The following is a 20922-nucleotide window of genomic DNA, read 5'->3' as shown; positions in this document are numbered from 1 at the left end:
ACAAAATCAATAGGAACCAGGATGCTAAAATGAATGAATAGTTACATACTCGAAGCAAATCCATATAGCTCATATTTGTTAGAAAATTTTACTATTTTCTTCAAGTTGCCAATCTCTGCTTCAGCTTGGCCTGTTTGAAGTACCTCTTAAATTTACATTCCATGTCCCGCATCAAGTACATCCAGCAAGGAAAAAATGGTTAGGACCTGAATTCAGAAGCATATGTATATGTACCGTTTTTTACAACAAATATCATGATTGCCCGATGATTTTGAAACACTAATTCTGGAGTCACCTTTATCTTCTTCTGCTTCTTTTCGATCTTGTAAACCCATTTGTTACCCCACTCATTCAGTACTGTATATCCAATGCATAGCTCAGCGGCCAAACCAAGAATCTTCTTCATATTTCCCTAGAAGAGGTGGCACTGGAATATCAACATCCCATTTCCATGACAGTGGCGGCCCATATAATTTTGGGTTTCCAAGATAAGAGTCATTTGAAAATATGTTGAACTGGTTGCTTTGTGGTATGCTCCCCTCAAGTCCGCACACTCCTCATCGATCCCTTACGATATCGTTCAAGCCTTATAACCATCAAACTCAACTGAACCCCTCTTGAGTTATCTAGGGTGACCATTTCTTTAATTCATTAAAAAAATTCTTTCATTTATCTACCTTTTTTCTATATTCGATAATTAAAAAGGGTATATTTTAAGGAAAATCAAAAGATATTTGACATTGGTTGAGCAGGCCTGTAAATTGCTGGTGAGGCCGAAGCTGTTGCAGCCGAATTGTCGTCATGAACAGCGATGGCGTCCTCCGCCGGATGGGTGGACAAAAGTGAATACGGACAGTGCGCATAAGCCGAGGTCGGGCTTGTCAGCCTGTGGTGGAGTCTTACGCGACGACAGATGCAATTGGTTGAATGGCTTTGCTAAGGTTATCGGAGTTTGCTTTGCTCGATAATGGATGCTGAGTTATGGGGTATTATCGAAGACCTTGGAATAGCATGGGAGTTAGGTCTACCGAATGTTATTCTTGAAATTGATAATAAGGAAGTTTGCACGTTGGTTCAACATGGTCTTTGTATGGATCTACATTCTCGCTTACAGGTTCATGTCGATGATTTGTTACGGCGAGATTGGCGAGTAAACGTTCAACGTGGTGCATGTCGTCCGTGAGAAGAATCAAGTTGCAGAAGGAATGGCTAAATTGGCTTGGAGCCTCCCGTGTGTTTTTGCACCAGATCATGGCTCCTGCAGCAGATTTGCAGTGGCTGTATCATAGGTACGTAGCAGGTGTCATGCCTGCTGGCGTATCGGTGGAATAATCTACGGTTGAACACTTAACTATTTAGTCATTTTACTTTTTTCATCAATTCAATTTGATGTAGGATACCATTTAACTAACTAATTATACCACTTGACGTTAAGAATGCATAAAAATACTGATATGACAGTTAAAAGAATATAGACATAATTTAACATTAAATCCTTAATATTTATACATTCTCTCAATTTGATCCATAGAAAATAGGACAGCATGAAATCGCTCTTACCCAGAATCGAACCTAGACTACTACAATGAAGGAAGCATGCCAATATCAATGGGCTGTCTTCACGTTTTGTGCTAATAACGACACAATAATATATATATATATTGATACTAAAGTTAAGCCACCTAAAATTGAGTATTTTTAATTTAATTAATAATTTAATTGTTTATTAAATATAAACGATTGAATTTATATTTAAGTGTACAAATCATTAATATTTATTGAATATTTTATTTTTCTTGTATAAATTAATATTTAAAATATAAACTAAATCGTTTATGTTTAAAAAATATATTAATACAAGAAAAATAAAATATTTAATAAATATTAATGATTTGTACATTTAAATATAAATTAAATTATTTATATTTTTATTCATTTTATATTTAATAAAAAATTAGATTATTAATTAAATTAAAATTACTCAATTCTAGGTGGCATTAACTTTAGTATCAAGATATATATATTTTATTGTGTAACACAAAATGTGAAGACAACCCGATTTGTTTTGGCATGCTTCCTTCACTGTAGTAGCCAAGGTTCGATTTTGGGCAAGATCAATTTCTTGATCCCTTATTTTTTATCCATTCGGGTGGCGTGTCACCGCCTAATTGGATAGAACAATTATTTAACTAAATAAATTAAAATTGATATAAAAAAATCTCTAATCATGTGTTGACATGTATCATTAATGATATGTGTCATGGTCTTGTGTTGACACGTGTCAGATTCTGATTGAATGATTAATTTATTAAATTTAAATTTGAAATAAATTGAGAGAACGTATAAATATTAAGGACTAATAGAATTATGCCTATTCTTTTAACTTCTACCTCATCATTTCCATCCATTCTTAACGGTAAGTGTTCTGATGGAACAAATTAAATATTTAAGTTGTGTCTTACACCAAATTAAAATATCAGTGATAAAAATAAAATGACTAAATAATTAAGTGGTCAATTATACAGTTTACTCTAAATTTTTTTCCCCAACTAAAAGCTTATTTTGTTTCCCTTGTTTTTGGACCGTTCTAAGTCCTAACATAGGGATTGGCATGTTAGTACACATCATTAACGTGAAATCGCCACAATTTTGTCCCACTTGAAGGGAGCATTCCACAAGGCAACCAATTCAGTACATTTTCAAATGACTCTTATGATCTTGGAACCCAAAATTATGTGGGTTTCCATTGTCAAGGAAATGCGATGAAGATGATCTTCCAGTGCCACCTTCTCCGAGGGAAGACAAAGAAGATTCATGGTCAGATGCTATGTCTACTTGGCAAATTGATTTGACAGGCAATGCTAGTGGTTTGGTTGCTGGGCTATGCATCAGTGTTGAATGAGTTGGGAAACAAACGAGTTTACAAGTTCAACAAGTATGGGAAAAGGAATAGAAGAAGATCAAGGTGACTCGATCTGAATTAGTGTTTCAAAATCATCAGGTAAGCATTTACTATAGAAACTAGACCTTTTCTAATTTGAAAAGATAATTGCTGTAAACTACGATGCATATGCATCAGTGTTAAATGAGTTGGGAACGATAAACTTTGGTTTGTAATTTATTTCATGGAAAAGAAAGTGTGGATTGCAAGAGTAAAGTTCAGAGAAGGCTTATCCCAGAATTGGTATGTTGCCTGCCGCAAATCCCAATCTTTTTCATTTCTCCACAACCCACTATGTTTGTATCTTCTTTAAGAAATATATATGCATGTGAGACGCTATGAAGAACAAATGAACAAACAGTTCAAACTCGGTTCATTTGTTTATAATGACTAATTCCATGCAGTGATGAAGGGGTAGAAAGACGTAGACATTTGCATGCAACGCCAAAGACCAAGACTAACACTCCAACCAATAAAATTGAAAAGTCGATTAATTAGCCAAAATCCTCCATCTTTTCAATGAACTCCGTCAAAGTTTCAGTGTGGAAATTTCCATTCGATTAATTAGCCAATATTTTATTTGAGGTTTATGGATAATTAAGACATATTTTTTATTTGACATTGGTGGATGTATAGAGATTCTACCAAAGTTAAAGAAAAAAACTATATTCTCTTTTAGTTTCCTTCTGTTTCTGTTTCTGATGTTTATTTTTATTTTTCTCATAACATTTTTATATGTTTATTTTATAGATGTAAGTTTTCATTATGTGTTTATTTTACCATAAACCAGAAGATCTTTACAAAGGAAATTCACATTCATTGTGCTATCATGTATCTATCCATTGTTGGTTTTTGGCAAAAGTCCCACATTGGTTGTGTATAAGGAGGAGGGGAAATTCTTTTGTTATAAATAAAGCCCTCCTCCTCCTTAGTTAATCATCCCACAAATATAAGCCTTCTTCTATTTTAAAGGCTATTTGTATTCTTTCTCTCTTTGTAATATTTCCTCTATTAGTGAAATATTTTGGTGTTCTCTTTTATGTCTATTTAATAGCTATTGTCGGGTATAGTTGTTGTCAATTATTGTCCTATTAAAATTACTTGTCTTGGTAGTTCTGTCTAAGGAAAGTGGGTTTTAAGAGGGACCATTGTGACCCCTCCTCTTTCCTGGGAATCTACCTTGGGGTGATTTTTAGTACAATCGTTTTCACACTAGTCACCTAGATAATAGTTTTCACGGTGAATCTGTTATTGGTGGAAATTAACCCGAATTTCACAACAATTGGTATCAGAGCTCTTGGTTTATTTTAGTATGCTCTGTGGTTGCGGCTTAGGCTGATCTTCCACATCAGAAAAATTTCCTTGGGATAATTGACATTCTGCATTGGCAGCTATTAAATAGAATTTGTAGCAGAAATGGCAGACGCTTCTTCATCTTCAATTTTGGCAAGAAATGCTGTGACAAATGTTAGATTTGCAGTGGAGATTTTTGATGGCACCGGTCATTTCGGCATGTGGCAAAGCGAGGTTCTAGATGCCCTATTTCAGCAGGGTCTAGACATTGCTATTGAAGGAGAGAAACCAGATGATGTTGAGGAGAAAGAATGGAAGAGGATCAATAGAATGGCATGTGGTACTATTCGATCGTGTCTTTCTAGAGAGCAGAAGTATGCATTTTCTAAGGAAACTTCTGCAAGTAAATTGTGGAAGGCACTGGAGGAGAAATTTTTGAAGAAAAGCGGTCAGAACAAACTCTACATGAAAAAGAGACTGTTCCGCTTCAACTATGTACCAGGTACCACTATGAATGATCACATTACTAGCTTTAATCAGCTGGTGACTGATCTGATGAATATGGACGTGACTTTTGAAGACGAAGATCTGGCTCTGATGTTGATGGGATCACTTCCTGATGAGTTTGAGTATCTTGAAACTACTCTACTTCATGGGAAGGTTGATGTGTCTCTCAGTGAAGTAACTGCTGCCTTGTATAGTTATGAATTGAGAAAGAAAGACAAACAAGAAAACACAAGTGTCGAAGCAGAAGCTCTTGTTGTTAGAGGCCGTTCCAAGAGTCAGAATAAAGGAAGCAGAGGGAGATCGAAGTCAAAGTCCAGATTGAGCAAAGATGAATGTGCTTTTTGTCGAGAAAAAGGGCACTGGAAGAAAGAATGTCCCAAGCTAAAGAATAAAGGCAAACCTGAAAGGGGGAAGGCTGTCTCAGAATCAAATGTGGTCGAGTATGATGATGGAGATTCAGATTTCGCATTCGCTGCTACGCCATCAACCAGCTGTTCCAGTTCATGGCTGTTAGATTCAGCTTGTAGCCACCATATGACCCCCAATAGAGAATGGTTCTTTGATTTTAAAGAACTAAAAGGTGGAATTGTCTACACAGCAAATAATTCCCCTCTTGACACACTTGGGATTGGTTCAATTCGCTTGAGGAATCAGGATGGATCAATCAGAACCTTAACAGGTGTCCATTATGTACCAGATTTAATGAGAAATCTCATCTCTGTGGGAACCTTAGAGTCAAAAGGTTTAGAAGTGAGGGCAAAAGATGGGATTATGAGGATTATCTCTGGTGCACTGGTGATAATGAAGGGAATCCGAAAAAGAAACAATGTGTATTACTTTCTGGGTAGTACAATTGTTGGGACAGCAGCAGTGGCAGCTTCTACTGATGAACAGGAGTCAGAAGCAACCAGGTTATGGCATATGCGCTTGGGGCATGTTGGTGAAAAATCCTTGAAATTACTGATAGATCAAGGATTATTGAAGGGTGCTCGGGCTTGCAAATTAGCTTTTTGTGAGCATTGCATCAAAGGGAAGAAGACGAGGGTGAAATTTGGAACAGCAATCCATGATACTAAAGGTATTTTGGATTATGTTCATTCAGATGTATGGGGGCCTTCCAAGACAACTTCATTGGGAGGAACACACTATTATGTCACCTTTGTTGATGATTTTTCCCGGAGAGTTTGGGTGTATCCAATGAAGACAAAGGATGAGGTGCTAGGATTTTTCCTTAAATGGAAAAAGATGATGGAGACTCAAACAGGCAGAAAAATCAAACGTCTCCGTACAGACAATGGTGGAGAGTACAAAAATGATCCATTTCTGAAAGTCTGTGAAGAGGAAGGTATTGTTAGGCACTTCACTGTCAGAGGTACACCACAACAGAATGGAGTGGCAGAGCGTATGAACCGGACATTAGTGGAGAAGGTTCGGTGTATGTTGTCTAATGCTGGGTTAGGCAAAGAATTTTGGGCTGAGGCTTTGGTCTATGCTTGTCACCTTGTCAACCGCTTACCATCGACTGCTATTGGTGGTAAAACACCATTAGAGAAATGGTTTGGAGTACCTGCTACAGATTATGATTCCTTACATGTGTTTGGTTCCACTGCATACTACCATGTTAAGGAGTCAAAGCTGGATCCAAGAGCAAAGAAGGCGATTTTTATGGGGATCACCTCTGGTGTGAAAGGCTATCGTCTTTGGTGTCCAGAAACAAAGAAAATAATCTTCAGCAGGGATGTTACCTTTGATGAATCTACCATGTTGAGAAAGGTGACTTCAGAAAAATTGGAGCAGACAGATGGAACTCCCAAAAAGGTGGAGTTTGAAGGAAGCAAATTTGTCCCAACCAGTAAAGAAAATGATGTTGACTCTCCTATGGTAGAAGAAGAGTCAGATGAAGAAGAGGTTCAGACCCAAGAACCTCCACAGCAACATGAATCAATTGCACTCAGAAAGGGAAAGAGGACCATTAGACAACCTGCTCGTTATGCTGATATGGTCTCTTTTGCATCACCAATTGCAATTGATGACGTTCCTGCCACTTTTAATGAAGCAGTTCAAAGTTCAGAACATAAAAAGTGGAGGATTGCCATGAATGAAGAAATGCAATCCCTTCAAAAGAATCAGACGTGGAAACTAGCTAGTCTTCCGAAGGGAAAGAAGGCAATTGGGTGCAAGTGGGTATATGCAAAGAAAGATGGATTTCCTGACAAGAATAACATCCGCTACAAAGCAAGATTGGTGGCTAAAGGCTACGCTCAAACGGAGGGAGTTGATTATAATGAAGTATTTTCTCCAGTTGTAAAACATTCCTCCATCAGAATTTTGTTGGCTTTGGTAGCGCAGTTGGATTTGGAACTAGTTCAGATGGATGTAAAAACTGCATTTTTACATGGAGACTTGGATGAGGAAATCTACATGACTCAGCCAGATGGATTCAAAGTTGCTGAAAAAGAAGAGATGGTGTGCAAATTAGAAAAATCGTTGTACGGATTGAAGCAATCTCCAAGGCAGTGGTACAAGCGATTTGACAAGTTTATGATAGGGCAGAAGTACACAAGAAGCAAATATGATCATTGTGTGTATTTACGTGAGCTAGAAGACGGATCCTATATATATCTTCTTCTTTATGTTGATGATATGCTGATAGCTTCCAGGAGTCAGACAGAAATTGCGAAACTAAAGACTCAATTGAACAGGGAGTTTGAGATGAAGGATCTTGGTGAAGCGAAGAAGATTCTAGGCATGGAGATATCAAGGGATAAGAAATTGGGGAGGCTTTGTTTGTCTCAGAAAGAATATCTGAGGAAGGTACTAAAACGTTTTGGCATAAATGAGATGTCAAAACCAGTTAGTACACCTCTTGCTCCTCATTTCAAGCTCGGTGCATCCATGTCACCTAAGGATGATGCAGAACGGGAATACATGTCAAAGGTTCCGTATGCAAGTGCTGTTGGTAGCTTGATGTATGCAATGGTGTGTACGAGACCCGATATTTCACAGGCAATTGGGGTTGTGAGCAGGTATATGCATGATCCTGGAAAGGAGCATTGGCAAGCTGTGAAATGGATTCTGCGGTATATTCTAAACACCGTAGATGTTGGTTTGGTCTTTCAGCAGGACAAACAAGATGGTCAGTGTGTAGTTGGGTATTGTGATTCAGACTATGCAGGTGATTTGGACAAGCGTCGATCAACTACTGGTTATGTGTTTACATTTGCAAAGGCACCAGTCAGTTGGAAGTCCACCTTACAGTCAACAGTGGCTTTGTCTACTACAGAGGCAGAGTATATGGCAGTTACAGAGGCTGTGAAGGAGGCAATTTGGCTTCAAGGGTTGCTTGGTGAATTGGGAATAGAACAAAAGCACATCAAAGTGCACTGTGACAGTCAGAGTGCTATTCATTTAGCAAAGAACCAGGTTTACCATGCAAGGACGAAGCATATTGATGTTCGATATCACTTTGTACGAGAGATTCTAGAAGAAGGTGGAGTCATAATCCAGAAGATTCGGACCACTGAGAATCCTGCTGATATGTTGACAAAAGTGGTAACTGCGGTCAAGTTTAAACATTGTTTAGATTTGGTCAATATTGTTACAAATTAAAAGATTGTTTTTTAGAGATGTGTGTGGAATTTGCCAAGGTGGAGATTTGTTGGTTTTTGGCAAAAGTCCCACATTGGTTGTGTATAAGGAGGAGGGGAAATTCTTTTGTTATAAATAAAGCCCTCCTCCTCCTTAGTTAATCATCCCACAAATATAAGCCTTCTTCTATTTTAAAGGCTATTTGTATTCTTTCTCTCTTTGTAATATTTCCTCTATTAGTGAAATATTTTGGTGTTCTCTTTTATGTCTATTTAATAGCTATTGTCGGGTATAGTTGTTGTCAATTATTGTCCTATTAAAATTACTTGTCTTGGTAGTTCTGTCTAAGGAAAGTGGGTTTTAAGAGGGACCATTGTGACCCCTCCTCTTTCCTGGGAATCTACCTTGGGGTGATTTTTAGTACAATCGTTTTCACACTAGTCACCTAGATAATAGTTTTCACGGTGAATCTGTTATTGGTGGAAATTAACCCGAATTTCACAACATCCATCACAACCAACGAAGAAGATTCCCAGTTTTGTGTTTATAACGACTAATTCCATGCAGTGATGAAGGGGTAGAAAGACGTAGACATTTGCATGCAACGCCAAAGACCAAGACTAACACTCCAACTCGAATATTTTGTTGCAGGGGCCAATCTCCCTGGTGTTCTTGGCTTCCAATCCCACATCTTTAATTTGAAAATACATTTAAGGTAATGATCACTTTGGAGTATTTTATGAATATTTCGAATTAAGCATGAGCTGCATGCGTTTGGTTTACTAGACATGCAAAAAGTTATGTCAATAATCTCCCTTGTGAGATCCTTTTCGGCCTTTGTCTCTCCGAACTGAAGTGATTAATGTGCAGAAACTCGAGATCATAATGGTTATTTACAGATGAAATGTTTTTGGTTTTGTCTATGCATGTAATTAGAGTCATATGGTAGGCAACAACTTTAACCGTTATTTCAAACGATAGGGGGCTAATGTTGTGTTTGAATGTACTATGTTCTTGGGCAACTACAGACATTTGAAGACATATGATGATGGGCATGCTATGCTTCAATTCACAAGACATTTGGGGTACGTAATCTTTCTCCAGAACTGAAACTTGCATGCTAATAATACCATAGAAGAGGATAATTCTAGTGGACATGGTTCTGACTAGGGCAAAGCAGGTTGGCAGCATCCTTTTCATGTTTAGCCGCAACCACTGGTCTCCAAATGCTGTTCACTTCAGTGATAAAATGTTGGAAGTTCACAGGCACGGGACAACAAAGGTTCGCTGGACGAGGTGGAGCCAGGAACCTACAGGGCGTGGAGTGTTATTGGTGAAGAAAATGGAAGGGTTCAAAGGGCCAACATTGGTTCATGTAAACCCTCTTAACAGTCACTGAAATAAGTGAAGGGAAAAATTGTCACCATACAGTCGAACAAGTCGGACCGTGTCGTGATGGCATAATTCGAAATCGTGTTCTTTGAATTTAATATTTTGGATTAAGTATCCTAATAAAAGAATTCATTTTTGCAAAAGATAAGCATCCTATTTAGTATTTACCACCAATGGTATTCAATATTTAGCGTAAACCAGAAGGAAACTCTGCTTCTTCCCCTGTTTCCAGGCATTGAAAGAAAATGGTATTCAATATTTATATAATTTTATGTTTTTATAAATTAATGTATTTTAATGAAGTTTTGTATTCGTATCATAATTACACTATAAGATTATGATATTATTTTTATATGTATTTTTCAATTAAAATTCTCTTATTACCAAAAAAAATCACCTTTTTACTGCTTTACAACTTTTAAATGTTGAGTCTGTCAAATTGTAGTTTAAAATGTCTATTACGAGTTCCTCTTTATGTTAGGTTCAAGTACCTCCTGGTGCACATTTCCTCTTCAATTGATTTTTTTTATTTAATATTGCGGTGACACGTGTCATCACCTTATGAGAGAAAAAATAGATTAAATTAGAATAAATAAAAAAGTAAGAAAATATCCTCTAATCTGATAGTGACACGTGTCACCATCTAATTTGGAGATTAAATTTATTTTAATTGAATTAAATTATGATTAAATTGATAGAATGTAAATATATTGAGGACCAAATATGTAATTATATTAAGTTTTTAACTACCACATCAGTCCCCTGTTAAAAGTTAACGGTCAATGACTTGATTGAAACATTTAAATAATTGGGTGGTCTGATTGATGAAATAGATACATCAGTAGTCAAAATGAAAAAGGGCACTAGATAAGTGGTTTCCAATGTAGTTTACCCATTATTTTACTATTGTGATGCTTGGCTCAATTGTAGTGAGGCACGCCATTTGTCTCAACAACTTGGGTTCGAATCCTGTCCAAGGCAACTAATTAAATGATTAATTTATTAAATTAAATTAAAGTTAGTAATAAATTACAAAAGTGTAAGAAATAAGAATTAAAAGTGTAATTATTTAAAAATTTTATTAACTGCCACATCACTCATCCGTTAGGTTTTAATATCAGATGACTTGATTGATACTATTTAAATAGTTTTTTTTGAAACAGGGTTTTGTATTAAAGAAAGTAACAAAGTACATCACCTCAAGGCCCTCATTCAGTACATACCCACACCTTACCACAATCACCAAATCAACACATAAAAAAACTAACACAGACAACCAACAATAAGAAAAGAGGTCACACTGCGAAATACACATACAACAAAATCAGAGGAACGAACCAAGCACTGGAACAGACCAGCAACAACACCCGGAACTTGACCAAAGGCACATCATTAGAAAAGACACACACTTGCTGAAAATCCTTCCACACTTCCTCGAAGAATAGTATGGGCACTACAAAATAAACCAACTAAATTGATGCTAACATCCACCCACTGAATAGTGGCCCAAACTAAAACAGTATGGGCACACTAATAAACTATCACCACACTACCTAAATACCCGCAAAATGACAGAGCACCAAACATCACACCTCAACTCAGTGCTTCCCTGAACAAACTTCAGAAAAGCTACCTCGAAGCCAGCAAAAGCAAGAGAATCCTCCTGCAGCAAAGAAAGCAACCATCACCGTCTCAGCCCAAGAGCCAACCTAAATGATAACCGAGCAAATGACAGGGACCACCGAAGCCCGCTGCACTACCAGAGGCAATCTGGCGACAGCGGAACGGAATCAAACTTGTAACTTCAAGGCTTTAAAGAGCATAACCCCACAAGAACCTTAAAACGATGAAGAATCGAACACCCCCATAATTAGGTGCCCATTTGATTAGTTTACCCTAAATTGACGAGTTTTCCAATGGTTTAAAATCACATCTTTAGTACTTTACAACCTTTAAATGTTGAATCGGTCAAATAATGATTTAAAAGGTCTGTTATGCCCTTTACTCTTAAGACTTCTCTTTCTTTCCAAGCATTTGGGGATAGAATTGAAAGATTCAAAAGTTTGGGGATCAATTTAGAATGAGGGTTATAGACTTATAATTTGAGGATGAAATTAGAATGTTCAAAAGTTTTACTGAAATTAAACATTTCAAAAATAAAAATTGTTTTCCCAACTTTGGACGTGTTGGACGTTGCTTCTGGAGAACTACCCATCAATTTCCTACAAGCCACTCAACTAAGGTCGCTCAAAATTGGTGGGAATAGATTGGATACATGTACATATGCTTCTGAATTTAGGTCCCAACCTTTTCTTTCCCTTGCAGATGTACTTGAAGCAGGACATGGAATGTAAACTCATGGGGTACTTGAAACAGGCCATGCTGAAGCAGAGATTGGCAACTTGAAGAAAATGGTAAATTTTTCTAACAAATATGAGCCGTATGGATTTTCCACGAGTATGTATGTAAATGTTCATTCTTTTTAGCATCCAGGTCCCGTTGGATTTTGTTGTTGATCATTCGTTCCAAGTTAACGTGAGAAGATCTGAAACTGCTGTACAATCGCACACGGAACTTGAATTTCAAAGGAACAAAGGAGATATTTGCTTTCAAAAAATGGGTCTCATCCGCTTTTGGAAACCTCATAGTTATTCCTCCTATTTCTGGAATTTTTCAGCAGGTAAAGATACAAACTTGCTTGTACATATACATATGCATACAAGTTCAGGGTAGTTTGTTCAAATTAAAGGAACTTTGCAGCCGAATCTGTCTATCAATACATTTGAAACAAACTTACATATAGGTATACCTCAAATGAGTTGTCTTTAACAATGACGGAATACTGTTTCTTTATGGTGTGGTTCATAAATCAATGATAAATGGATTAGGCATTTGGGGCCGTGGATTTGGGGGAATTGAAGCAGAGGCAGCAATGCTAGGCCAGTTATTCTCAACCCCTTTTTACTTAATTTCATGAATCTCTATGCAGTTGAAAAGCTTATTTGCTTTTGTTTCTAATGCTTTTATTTGCAAATATGCAGCCTCTCAGCCAGGTATTGCCTGGTGTTATTCAGGAAATTGCTAGATGGTGTAAGAGCAATCAGTCTTGTTTTGAGTTTTACAAAGATGTTAAGAACGCATGATGTTGGCATATCTGTCGAGTTTTACGGTTAGGTCTATGATCACAAATCTTGACAGAGGTAAATGGCCTTTGTTCCCCTAAAGCTTCCTATCATTGCATGTTCATTGATGGCATTTGAAATAGAAAAGCACACAATTTTTTTAGCAGGTGTCTAAAAGCAAAGTTGGCGGCTTACTCTTTTCGCATTGCCAAAAGACTCTTCGGATGGAGAAATAAACGAGGTGACAAAGGGACCTTGGTTGTTCGAGATGATGCTGTTACATATATTCGCTCCTGTATGGTTCGTGTAAATCTTTTAAATAACCTACTTCCCATGCAGTAGGATAAAAAATGGTCATTTATAGATATATAGTCAAAACATGCACACTCTCATCTACAAAGCATTCCTCTGTTATTATAAGTACTCTATAATACTTAAATCCAAATAATAAGATCGTTTTCTCTCGATTTTGTTGCAGGGGTCAGTCTCCCTGATGCCTTGGCTGTCAATCCCTCATCTTTAATTTGAAGGAAATACATTTAAGGTAAGCGTTAGACCTTAGCTTGAATGGAATTTTTGGCACAATCGCAGTATCCCACCTCAGGTCTATCAACTCTCTAAACTCAAACCTTGGTCTGTCATCTAATGATTCATCTGAAAAAATCAAACCTCAAATTGATCAGTATACTCGGGGTTAAGTCCCTTTTTGGCACAAATTCTGTAGCAAGTGTCCAAAATCAATGGTGGCTGTTCAGTCTGATCGAATCGCAAATAAACTCTTTGGATAGAGAAATGAAAAAGGTGACCAAGGAAGCTCAGATTGCCAGATTAAAGTTCGGAAAACGATAGGTGAAAAGGCTTATCCCAGAATTAGTATGCTACCACAACTCTCAATCTCCTTTGAATTATATATAATTGAGGCAGGCAGAGATTAAAAAAGGCTTGAATTTCAAATCAACAAAGAGAAACTTGCGTTCATTAAATGGACTTCATCTGCTCTTTAAAAACATGCTTGTTCTTCCTCCTGGTTCTGGAATTCTTCATAAGATACTGATACAAATATACATACACATGCATGCAAGTTCACAATTATTCGTTCATCTCAACGTGGAATGATAACTTGATGCAGATGAAACAGAGTGATTCTGCAAAGAGACACCACTGCTAGAGCCATCTGTTTTGGAATGATACCTTCATAGGAGATGAAGACTTTACCAAAAAGTTGAGAGATTTCCTTTGCTTCCTCTTTAGAATTTTTCTTTGTAAGGGAGAATCAAATAGTTGAATGTTCAGTAGGTGAGAAGCAAGTTATGGACTCACTGCTTGCTTCATCATCTTCTCACCCTTAGAGCCATAAGAGAGATCCAACTGGATTTTGGAGACTGCAAATTGGATGTCAACAAATGCACAGATGAATAATTTTTTTTTATGTTCGTTTTACAGATCATATTCATGATAGTGTTTGAATTTCTTCTTTTCTCTGTAAGTATTAATTGATTGATCAACCTTAGATATATCCTTGTAAAGAATCTTTCAAACTTTAATGAAGTTGGTAAGAGTTGACATTTTAGATTCTCAAGGAAAGTAAAATAAAAAAGAAAATGTGCTTAGCATTTGAAATAGCCATCAAGTTCATGATTATTTTATCTTAACAAGTATACGAGCCGAGTTCATATTATCAAGTTCATGATGTGAGTAGGACCGTAAACGAGTCGAGTCGAGTTCGAGTATTACTGAGTTCCATATTTTAACTTGATTCATTTTCAGTTTACATCCCATTGTGTAATCAACGCGTTTTTGGTGCGTAATTAAACTATTTTATCACCACTGACTCGTTCAATCACCTTACAACCAGGTCGAAGTTCTTCATGCATTGCATGCAGCAAAGACACGATGGGTTTCTTTTAGACTTTTACAGATACATGGTAGGAGATTATGAAAACAATAAACTAATACAGATTTGTCTATAAATACAATGATGTATTTGAAACAATCTTCCATCACAGCCATAACCACCAAACATGAAGACTCTTTATTTCCTAGTTTCGCTCTTCTTTCTATTTTCATGCTTCCTTTCTCTTGTGTTTTCCTTTGATGATCTCCCAAAGCAATGCCTTGATGACCAGAGATCTTCTCTGCTACAACTGCAGCATGATCTTTACTATGCCCTTGATTTCACTTTCTCTTCCAAATTTGATCTTTGGGATGCCAACACCGATTGTTGTTCATGGGAAGGAGTTACTTGTGATGCTTCTGGTCATGTCGTTGGACTTGATCTCAGTTACAGAAGCATTTCAGGCAGCTTTCACTCCATGTTGGATCTCCGTCATCTTCAACACCTTCACCTTGCTGGAAACAACTTCAACACCACTCTGCTGTCGTATGGGTTTGATAAACTCCCAAATCTAACTCATCTCAACCTTTCAAGCTTGTGCTTCCATGGCCAAATTCCAGTGGCGATGTCGTTCTTGACGAGGTTGGTTTCTCTTGATCTATCTAATCAAAAGCACTGTTATATGAGAAACGGTGATGGTTATTTTTATGATTCACCTACTCTGAAACTAGAGAAACCAAACTTCAAGACACTGATCAAGAATTTGAGGCATCTCAGAGAGCTCTATTCGGACGGAGTGGACATCTCGTTTCAAAGTGGTGAATGGTGTGAAACCACATCTTTACTACTTCCCAATCTCCAAGTGTTGAGTCTGTCAAACTGCGGTCTAAAGGGTCCATTATGTTCTTCACTCTCAAGACTTCCTTTTCTTTCCAAACTTGTCCTTGACTGGAACCCAATCTCTTATTTACCTCCTAATTTCTTGACAAATTCCTCGAATCTGACTTCTCTCAGTTTGGTAGATTGCAGTTTGAGTGGGCATTTTCCAACAGATATTCTTTTATTGCCAAAAATCCAAAGCATTGACATTTCGTTTAATGATCAACTTATGGGTCAATTGCCAGAATTTCCACCAAGCAGTGCTTTACGGATATTGGAGCTTCCTTTTACGGATTTCGGTGGAAAACTGCCTGAGTCAATCGGTAACCTTAAGTTCTTGACAGATTTAACTCTTATTTTTTGTCAATTTTATGGATCCATTCCATCATCAATTACGAATCTTAGTCACCTGGTGAACCTGGATCTAAGATATAATAATTTCAGTGGTTTAATCCCTCCCTTCCATAGAATAGGAGTTCCGAATCTTGCATCTCTCTATTTGGATGGGAATGGATTTTCTGGATCAATAAATCCTTACCTATTTACCCTTCCATCATTGCGAGTCTTGTCTCTTGGAGCAGATCGATTGGTTGGAAAAATTGATGAGTTCCCCAATGCATCTGCTTCATTGATTGAGGAATTAGATTTAGGCTATAATTATTTAACAGGACCAATCCCAAATTCAATCCTTAAACTTCCCAGGCTTGAAAGTCTTAATATCGGAGGCAATAGCTTTAGTTCCATGAAGTTTGACATCTTCTTCCAAATCAAGAATTTAAGGGAACTTGACCTATACAACATAAGCATGTTAATGGAAAGTGACAACAAAACCCTCACATTACCCCAATTAGAGATCCTAGGACTAAACTCATGCAACCTCACTGAATTTCCAGAATTCATCAAAACACAAGACAAGTTGACTTTTCTTGATCTTTCTGACAACCATATCCACGGTGTTGTGCCTAATTGGTTGTGGAAGGCCACTCTTTCACGGGTAGACCTTTCTTTCAATGCCATCTATTTTCCAAAACAGCTTCCCTCAAGTGATGCAAACTTCTCTTTTCCAATGCTGAGGCAATTATATCTGGGATCATGTAACATAAGTGTTTTTCCAGAGTTGTTAAAGAATCTAGAAAACTTAGAATTACTCGACCTTTCGAATAACAGAATGAGTGGTGCAATACCAAATTGGGTGTGGAAGAAAAGCTTGGGTTATGTGAATCTTGCTTATAATCATCTCTCATCTTTGGACCAACTTTTATCCAACCAAAGTTTAACTTCTTCGCAGGCCTCTTTGCTTCGACCTATTTGTGATATGAGTCGACTATCCTTGTTCGATGCATCTCATAACAATTTCAGTGGCCCCATTCCAAATTGCTTAGGCAATATGAGTGCCCTCCGATATTTGGATCTTCATGCAAATAACTTCAGTGGAATCTTACCAAATTTTACAAAAGCACCTAAATTGTCGATACTCAGAGTTAGCGAGAATAGATTGAAAGGGAAGCTGCCAAGATCATTGGTGGAATGCACTCAGCTTCAAATCTTGGATTTGGGAAACAACTTGCTGCTTGATACATTCCCTTTTTGGTTGGAGAAATTGCCTGCATTGATTGTTCTAGTATTGCGGGAAAGCAGATTTTGCGGTCAAATTAAATATGTGAAAAATAAAACTGTTTTCCCAACTTTGGATGTGTTGGACATTGCTTCTAACGAGTTTTCTGGTGAACTATCCATTGATTTCTTTCAAGCCAGTCAGCTGAGGTCGCTCAAAATCGGCCGGAATAATTTGGAAGGGAAGCTACCAAGATCATTGGCCACTTGCTCAAAACTCGAAGTTTTGGACGTTGGAAACAATATGTTTCATGATACATTCCCGGTTTGGTTGGTGAAATATCCTTTCTTGAAGGTTCTCATCCTCCGAGCAAACAGATTTTATGGTACAATCAAAGCCTTTGACACTGGACTTGGTTTTCAAAACCTAAGCATACTGGACATTGCTTCCAACAATTTTTCAGGAAATTTGTCCGTTGAATTTTTGCAATGTTTGAAGGTGATGATGCAGACGACTCATGGCCACAAATCTAAGTTGGATTACATCGGAAGGCTGTACAACGGAGGGCAGTACTATGAAGACTCTGTGACAGTTGTTAATAAAGGGATTGAAATGTTCTACCAGAAAGTTTTAACCATTTTCACATGTCTTGATCTTTCCAGCAATGGTTTCCATGGGAGAATAACTGAAGAAATACGATTTCTCATGTCACTCAAAGTGCTAAACCTGTCCTATAATAGCTTCTTTGGTGAAATACCATCAGCACTTGAGAACCTAAATGAACTTGAGTCTTTAGATCTCTCAATGAACAATCTATCAGGTAAGGTTCCTCCACAGCTTACAGGTCTAACTTTCCTGGCGGCATTGAACTTCTCTTACAACAAACTTGAAGGGAGCATACCACAAAGCAATCAATTCGGTACATTTTCAAACGATTCTTATCTTGGGAACCCAAAATTATGTGGGCCGCCATTGTCAAGGAAATGCGATGAAGTTGGTATTTCGGTGCCACCTCCTCCAAGGGAAGACGGAAAAGATTCATGGTTAGATGCTATGTCTACTTGGCAAATTGCTTTGATAGGCTATGGTAGTGGTTTGGTCGTTGGGCTATGTATTGGATTTACAGTGCTGAATGAGTTGGGAAACAGATGGGTTTACAAGTTCAAAATGTATGGGAATCAAAATAGGAGATCTAGGAGACTCCATCCAAGTTAGTGTTTCAAAAATCATCAGGTAAGTATTTCGCTTTGAAACTTCAGTTTTTCTAATTTGAAAAGATAGTTGTTGTAAACTACGAGACATTTCATATTCTTTCGAAATTTGACACTGACCTATTTTTTTATTTCAGGATGGACTTGAAGCAGGACATGGAATGTAAATTCAGGAGGTACTATAAGAGATGAGGACTTCACCAGAAATTCGATTTTGGGGGAATTGAAGCAGAGGCAGAACTGCTAGGGCAGGTATTCCCAACCCCTTCTCCCTTATTTCCATGGATGCATGTGTAGTTGAAAAGCTTATTTACTTTTGCTTCTATTGCTTTATTTGCAAACTATGAAGCCCCTGAGCATGTTGTTGTTCAGGATATTGCGAGTTGGTGTAAGAGCAACCAGTCTGGTTTAGATTTTGACCAAGATGTCAACAAGGCATGAAGTTGGCATATTTGTCGAGTTTTATGATTAGGTCTCTGATCATAAATCTTGATAGAGGTAAATGTCCTTTGTCCCCATAAAGCTTCAAATCGTTGCATGTAAGTTGGTGACATTTGAAATAGAAAATAACCAAAAGTATGGTACAAAATTTGTAGCAGGTGTCTAAAATCATAGGTTGCAGCTCAGTCTATTCACATCGCCAAAAGACTCTTCGAATATAGAAATGAAAGAGGTCACAAAGGACAATTTTTGAAGGTACTGTGTTCTTAGGCAATACTGAAAGTGATTGCTCATACCGACATTTTACTTGAATTTGCTAATTGTATATACTGAGGACATGTAATGAGTATACTATGATTAAATGGGTAGGCCAACTGAGTTGATCTTTCTGTAGTAGTGAACCTTATGTTGACGAAAGTCACATTTGACAGAGTAATTATGCAGAGAGACACCGCATCTAGAGGCGTCTCTTTTATATCTACTTGGAAAATTGAATTGAGATGTTATGGTAATTGATTTCTCATTGTGATATGTATCGGATATACAGTGCCGAATGAGGTTCTGGAAATCTAACAGGTGACTTCACCAGAATTCATATGCTATAACTTACTCCCTACGCAATATAAAGGAAAAAAGGGTTGTTACTAGCTATATATAATCAATATATGCATAACGATCCACTAAGCATTCCTCTGTTATAGAAGCTGATCCATGATTCTTAAATCTGAATAAAAAGATCATTTTTGTTAATTGTGTTTCAGGGTCCAAAGATAGTTCTTTCAGGGTAAGGATCGATTGGGAGCTGATATTTATTTGAAAGAATATGATGATCAGCAAGCCGTGCTTCAATTCACAAGTCATTTGGGGGAGGGTATAATTTTTATCTAGTACTCAACTTCCATGCTAATAATAGCTATCATAGCTTTCTTTAACATGCTATTTACTTTTATTTCGAACTTTTTATTTTCAGAATATTTTATGAATCTGAGAAGAAATTTGCTGGGTTGATATTGATGAAAGCCACATTTGACGGAATGATTTGACTCCACTGCCAGGTTGCCGGTGTGTACCTTGTTCTTGGGCAGGCAATACCGGAAGTGCTTGCTCATACATGGATCTCTTTTGGAGTTTCAAAACTACAGACATTTGAAGACATATGATGATGAACATGCTAAGGTTCAATCCACAACACATTTGGGGTACGTAACCTTTCTCCAGGATTCATCAAAACACAAGATAAGTTGTTTGAGCTAGATCTTTGAAGATCGTTTGTTTCGTCTTGACAGTTTGGGGTTCAATCCACATTTGGGGTTCAATCCACATTTGCTCATACCTGGTTGTTTCGTCTTGACAGTTTGGAGGTACTTGAAGCCGTCGAACCTCAAGTGAAGATCGTTCGTTAACTTTATCTTTGAAGACTATTATTCTTCGTAAAAGTTCTGAATTCGATAAATTGTATCTACAAGATGGTTATGTAACTAATTAATTAAGAAAAATCTGAATGACAACCTACATTATTCAAAAATAGTAAAATCATTTGTGTAATATTTTTTTTACTGATTAATTTAATATTAAAAATAGAAAAAAAAATCTTTAGATAAAAGAAAAAAATAAAAATAGATTGTGCTTGGCATTTAAAAGAGTCATGAATTTCATGATTACAGCTAATTAGGTCAGTCAACTGGCCAGATTTTCTATCTTAACAGGAAGATTATTTTAGGGTAAACTACATTTATAGTCATTAAACTATAAGATTTTTCTATTTTAATTATCAAGCTATAAACTTTATCAAGATATAATGATGAAATTAGCCTCCGATGTTTATTAAAATTGTAATTTTGATCTTTATTCTTTTTTCTGGAGTATTTTAGTTGTTTTATTTCATGATAAAAAAACTCCAAAAATTGACTAACTAGTCTATTTTACCCCTATTCTTTTATGGAACATTTTGACAACCGACATTTCATTTTAATCGATTTGGCCATTAACTATTAAGGAAGATATTGATACAAGTAAACAAAATAGCAAAAACATGGATTAACATAAAAACACTTACTATAACCATTAGTTATTAAACAAATTATTGACATTAACCATCAATTTATTTAATAAAAATAGGATAGCGAAAGCATGGACCAACATAGAAATAAAAAATAATG

At 36.9% G+C, this 20922-nt stretch overlaps 2 protein-coding genes across 2 annotated transcripts in view; both read left to right on the top strand.

Moving 5' to 3' along the window:
* LOC120115100 (receptor-like protein 7) overlaps positions 1 to 12076 on the top strand; it is a 35717-nt gene extending 23641 nt beyond the window's left edge. Inside the window, exons 4-5 of the mRNA XM_039135857.1 lie at positions 6128 to 6133; positions 12062 to 12076. The gene's annotated coding sequence lies outside the window, so the exon portion shown is untranslated. The remainder of the gene's footprint in view (positions 1 to 6127; positions 6134 to 12061) is intronic.
* Positions 12077 to 14864: 2788 nt separating this feature from the next.
* Positions 14865 to 20166, top strand: LOC120115169 (receptor-like protein 7). The gene is made up of 6 exons (XM_039135941.1): positions 14865 to 18280; positions 18460 to 18485; positions 18672 to 18757; positions 19525 to 19547; positions 19849 to 19939; positions 20050 to 20166. The coding sequence occupies exons 1-6, from the start codon at positions 14865 to 14867 to the stop codon at positions 20164 to 20166; spliced, it is 3759 nt and encodes a 1252-aa protein (XP_038991872.1).
* Positions 20167 to 20922: the final 756 nt, after the last annotated feature.

The sequence above is a fragment of the Hibiscus syriacus genome, unplaced genomic scaffold (genome assembly GCF_006381635.1).
Source record: "Hibiscus syriacus cultivar Baekdansim isolate YM2019G1 unplaced genomic scaffold, ASM638163v2 tig00110258_pilon, whole genome shotgun sequence".
Classification (NCBI taxonomy): domain Eukaryota; kingdom Viridiplantae; phylum Streptophyta; class Magnoliopsida; order Malvales; family Malvaceae; genus Hibiscus; species Hibiscus syriacus.
This window is presented reverse-complemented; position numbering and strand designations above follow the sequence as displayed.